Below are 6,000 nucleotides of genomic sequence, written 5' to 3'. Positions count from 1 at the left end.
CATTGTAATGAGAGTGGTGGATTAAGACAGTAAATTGGGAGAAGATGCCAAATATAGGCTAATGTCACTCTTTTAGCAGCTATAATCGAAACCCCCTCACAGCTGTGGTAATTCGTGTTTTAAAACTAATTCCAGGGTAATATAACACAAAGCATAATGTTATAAATGTACACTCGATATTTAAAAAAAATTATAAAACAAATTTCGCTGATAAATTAGGCGTAAACGCGTCATCACAGTCTGTGAAAAAGGTCTATTGCGACTTTATATCTCGCATTTCCTAGTTCATATCACGCAGTTGCGAGAATAAAAGTCACAGTTGTGAGATAAAAAGTCAGAATGAGCTCTTTTATTTTTTATTGCGTGGCGGGATCCGTCACTGAAAGACAGAGCTATCAGTGTACTCCGACAAACAAATGACTCTTATGAACCGATTCTTTTTAGTGAATCAAAACAAACAGCGCATCCAGTGTCGCAAATGACTCTTATTAAGTGATTCTTTTAATAAAACGTTCAAAAAGCCTCAAACTGACTGACTAATTTTCCTTATGCCAAGCTGTATTTAAAGAGACATTTCTTTCCAGTTTCTCACGCTTACTGCTCGTAGATAGGCTGTTGATTTAGATAGGCCTGTAAGAGTTTAAATATTTAATTTACACGTCTTTACAGTTTAAGGAATTCAATCTACGAATGGCTTACTTAATTGTCGCTGCATTTTACGTTGGGTTGGGTAGCTATTTTAACATTAAAAAAATGTACACGTTTCATCTCTATTTCGATAAAGACAGGAAACACTGATAAGAACTGTGTTAAGCGATAAGAAATAACCTTTCGAAGGATGCAGAATAAATAACAAGAAAAGGCATGACAAAACAAGAGACGGCGACCCCATGTGGTCACTGGTGAAACAAACATGAACTTCCTCAAATCCCTCAAGCGTGTTTATTGAGATTTTTAATGGGTCTACCTATCCCACCCCAACGGCTCTTTGGAATAGCCTACCTGAAAAGCACACATAGATAGTCTGTAACAGCCTTCTACCTTAAATAATCACTTGCTATTTTCAGTTGCTATTTATATATATATTTTGCTAAAATTTAGTAATTATATTTTATTTAATATGAATTTGTCTATTTAGTCATTTATTTACTTATTTATTTATCTACATATTTGGATAAAATTACATTATCGATAGAGAGTGGCTGGATTTATTTAAATTGATTCAAATTAAGTATAGTATTTGAATACATGGAATATGCCAACACAATGTGTGTTTTTATTTCATTTCATTAAGAAAAAATAATGTAAATATTAAAAATATATATAAAAGTTTACCTGAAATATATTAGGTTGTGAAACTGAACTGCACTCAAAAACATTTTTAGCTTATTTTTAATATTTACGCGTTTCAATTTCATAACAAAATTCCATCAAATTGAATTGTGTAACGTTTAACCAAATTAAATTAAAAAAACTTATGTAAGTTTTATTTTATTTGATTAAAGGTTACCCTACTCAATTCAATTTGATGGAATTTTGTTATGAAATTGAAATGCGTAAATCTTAAAATAATAATAATAAAAAAACAGTGTGCCCAGGCTCTGGTAAATTTGGGTGCCAACATAATGGTGTGTAGATCAGAACACAGGAAAATCCTCAACTAATCTTTTAAAATCCAAAGAAATGGACGCAAATTTACAACGATCTCAACAGTAAACTGACTTCTAAACATCTGATAAACATCTTAAAAAATCCCTTTGACATCCGAGGGGAAATAGACGTATTGCAAAAGAGAAAACAGTGTAAAAATAGCTACACCTTCCAGATGAAACCACACACATCAAATAGACGTGTGGCTGATGTATGTGGGGTGACTTCCCTGTACCTGGCGTTTATGACACTACGAATGGGCCTGTTTCAAAGCGTCCGGAATCCGCTAAGCGTGAAATATGTGTATTCCAAGACCAAAGTACCAGGTTTAATTATGCAAATGAACGAGATTTGTGTGACTTTTTAGAACTCTTCACAAATCAATGAATTGCCCAGTTTTGGCGGAAAGGGATCACCTATAAAAAGCAGCCCAAATAGATTGCACAACTTGTAATCAAGTAGGGGGGCAAAACAGTTGTATTTCGAGTGTTTTGAACGCTGGCCTGAAATGAATGGAGCCCACTGATCTATATATATATAACTCAGTGATGGAGCCTCATACCTACAAAATTCAAATAATGCACAGATTATTGAAGTAATCTCGGGTGTAGATTACTGTTCATTCGGTTGTACACCGTTCTTAATCCGCACAAGTAATATCATCCTTAGATATAATATGTCCCTGGATATTAGAAAAACGCAACCTGGGAATATGATTACGTTTATTCGACATATCACTTGTTATTTACTCATTTTTATTTATTTCCTTTTTCTTTTTTTTCTTCTCAGTATTGTGAAATGGTTTAAATGATCAATAATCAATTATTGTATTATGTTATTATTATTTTTTATTTTTTAGATATTTTATACTTAATAATTATATTTTTTTATACATTTAAAATCTATTTTATTGGATCCTTTTTATAATATTTCATTGTTACGGTGTGAAATGTACACGTGTTTTGTGAAAATCTGCTTCGATAACTTTGTCCAGCTTTGGTGAAAGTTAGAGAGACAGAGACAGGCAGGTGAAGTGTTTGCTTATTTGCCTGATAAAAAGACCTGGTGAACAATTGCAGGACATCAGACAGTATCTGAATCTCTGTTTTCCTGTCCGAGAAGCTGTCAGACATGCTTTTGGAGGAGTCACTAATGAGGGTGGGGGATCAAAGTGGAAACGTTTTACTCTTCTCTCCAGTTGTGTGTTGAGACGCTCACAGATCTGTCACTATGCCAACGATGACACCTTGAAAGACAATAGGCGCTGGGGGTGTGAAAAGAAGCGAGTATAAAGAGGGTGGGTTTAGATGGATTCTGAAACATTTCATCGTTGGATGTGGACAGGACAGAAACCTCTAACTCAGGAGAGGGAGTACCACAACTAAATCAACGTTTATTGCGTGAATTCAGGGCTATGGCATTATTTTTGGACCAATCGTTCGATTTAGTTAAAACAATAGCTGCGGGAAGAGAGAAAGATTTTATTTTCAACACTAACATGGTCCAGTTTACAGGTGAGTATATATTATGTTGATCTAAAAAGGTTATTGAACGTTAATTAGGTCTTTCCTCGAAATCGGCACCTTTTCCAATTTAAAAAGGTGATTTTTTTCAATATCAGACAAAAATGTCTTTCAGTGTTAAGAAATTGGAGTGTGTCATCTAAGATACATTTATATTTAATATAAGTTGGATAGCTATGTAACAGGGTTCACAGTTTTACAGTTAATTTAGCCATTGCTAGATTGGTGCCAAGGTCATGACACTACAAGATTTTTATTAGAAAGACAATTTAATGCTAATATTCCTGCAAATATCCACTTTTTATCTATCAGTTTTTTTTAATCTTCTCTCCAATCATGGTAAACAATAAAAAAATAATTGTAACAGGGATGACAAGATTGTCCCCTACTTACAAACCTATCAAAGATAAAGTGATAAAAAATAGGAGACAATTAGGCTACTTGTACTTGTGCATCTCGAAAGGATGATACTGTTTTTTAAAAAAAAATATTTTATTTTTATTTTTTATTATTGTACATTATTTTAATAAGGGGGAGTTATAATGGCAACAGGGTTGACACATAACTTGGGTATTTATTTTAAGTCTTTAAGTCTTTTTTTAAGTCCACTAAAACATAAAAAATATATAGAGAGAATAGATACTAAATACTAGCTTTTGTATTTCGTAATGTGCATTTGCTAATCCTATACCCAATTGACAAGTTGGAAACAAGGCCAAAAGGCACCCTGATAAAGAAAGACGATAAAAATAAAATTAATATATAATTAATAAATAAAAAGCACTTAATATATATATATATATATATATATATATATATATATATATATATATATATATATTTATTTATTTATTTTTTTGCCTATAATAACACGTCGTGGCATCCGCTATATTCCTTGTTAAATTAATTGTGTACACGTGTTAATGAGGCACACAAAAGGCAGAATGACCCTGTTTTTGTGTTCAAAATGTTTCATTGTTAAAATTAACGTCATGTATGAAAGTGATAAAGAATTAATGAAAGAAAAACTGTAGCCTAAATATAGCCTAATGGAAATAATATTTAGCCTACATCTTTTACACAACCTTTCGATATACGGCAGTCAGTGTTTAATTGTTGAGCGTTAAAAGTAGCTAAACAACACTTTACTTAAGTCACTTTTCATATTTTTAGATGTAACAACCGAGCAAACGTTGTCTTCTCTTGAACTGGAAAGAACTAACCATCCAGAGGGACAGAGGAAAAGGAAGAGAACTATTTTCAGCCGCTCTCAATTGTCAGAACTGGAGCGCACTTTCGTGGTTACCCCGTACCCGGATATCACACTTCGCGAAAGACTGGCTGCACTCACACTGCTTCCAGAAAGCAAAATTCAGGTAATTAAACTGTAGTTGAAAGTATGGGGAATTTTATTTTTTAATATTTTGACTGGTTTTTTATTTTTTAATCTTCTCTTGGCAGGTGTGGTTCCAAAACAGACGAGCTCGCAGTATGAAAAGCAAGAAGCTGACCAGACCACTTAGGAGAGTGAGTCCAAACAGGGCAGTGAGCTCAAGCTCTTTACCTACAGCTAGACTTCCATCGACTTTCACCTCAGAACAGATTTCTGTAGCTCCAGAACAGAGAGACAGGCCTGAGAGATATCAAACGGCCAGCAGAGACTCCAACCACCAGCAACACATCCTTAGACAAGTTCTGAGTCCTTGGTCTCAAAATCTTCTGCGTCCAACGCCACCCCCTCCACCTATTTCTCCAGACCTGCCTGGAGTTCTGCACTGGGGGACCAGACATCCTGATACATCTGGAGCTTCATCTTTCTCCAATTGCCCATCAGACAGGCCAGCCCAGTATTCTTTCCAAAATCAGTCAAGTGGTCTCTGGCAGATGAACTGCTTCACAGCCCACCCTGAAGGTTTATCTGGACATCAAGTGAAGTCCTATTGTAGTGCCAATCAGGCCGTATATTCCTCCATGTCTGTGGACCAGGTGATTCCTACACATCAAGCCAGTTTGGAGGGAGCCCTACATAGACAGAATCAGGCCCTGTCACACTACCATCAGACCTCGCTGGGAGATATCTCTGACCTCATATATAGTGCAGCTGTAGTTACCAATCTAGAAGACTGCTGACAAGCAGTAAAATTAATTAATTTATTGAGATAACTTCATGTATTGCTCCATAAACACTATTGTAAGATTTACTGTACTCTCTTGGTGAAATGACTCTCCTAACATGCATCAACCCCCACCAAATTATTGCAATGCAGTGCTTTGACCTGGCCAATGTGAAGCTTGAAAACAGTTGCTTATCTCTGTGTTACTGAAATAATGCAAATAATTTAAAACTTCTGTTTAGTGTAAGAAAGTGAGAAGAACATGTTGTTTTCTGTTGAGTAATTATATGTTTATTTTCTTTACACACTGGCTTTGGTACAAATTTTAACAATGTGTTTTGTATGCTTTTCTGTGGGTGCAATGGGATAACATCCATTCTTTTGTATCAAGATTAAAATGTTAACATGATATGATTTGATATTTATATGAAAACATTTGTTGTTTATCTATTTATTTACATTTTTACTTTACAAATTAAAGGTATCCTTTTCAAGAATTCCTATTTGTACATGGAGTTACTCTTACATCTGTACTTAGGTTATATGACAATAATTCTTTCACATAAGAAAGCCTCTCTTTTGCTTTCAAAACAAATAACTGATTTTATTAAAAAAATATTAGGACAAAACATTATTGTCAAGTTTTCATAAAGGTATGAAAATGTATTCATTAAAACATAAAATGAAATGAGGGTTTCATATGTTATATATAT

At 34.1% G+C, this 6,000-nt stretch overlaps 1 protein-coding gene across 1 annotated transcript; it reads left to right on the top strand.

Annotated features, from left to right (window-relative positions):
- The first annotated feature begins 2,743 nt into the window (after positions 1-2,743).
- On the top strand, positions 2,744-5,689 carry LOC127426280 (homeobox protein SEBOX-like). Its single transcript, XM_051672982.1, has 3 exons — positions 2,744-3,164; positions 4,347-4,549; positions 4,635-5,689. Exons 1-3 carry the CDS (start codon positions 3,065-3,067, stop codon positions 5,301-5,303), a joined length of 972 nt encoding a protein of 323 aa, XP_051528942.1. The 5' UTR covers positions 2,744-3,064; the 3' UTR covers positions 5,304-5,689.
- Positions 5,690-6,000: the final 311 nt, after the last annotated feature.

Source organism: Myxocyprinus asiaticus, chromosome 3 (assembly GCF_019703515.2).
Source record: "Myxocyprinus asiaticus isolate MX2 ecotype Aquarium Trade chromosome 3, UBuf_Myxa_2, whole genome shotgun sequence".
Classification (NCBI taxonomy): domain Eukaryota; kingdom Metazoa; phylum Chordata; class Actinopteri; order Cypriniformes; family Catostomidae; genus Myxocyprinus; species Myxocyprinus asiaticus.
Note: the sequence above shows the minus strand (reverse complement) of the source record. Positions and strands in the feature narration are given on the sequence as shown.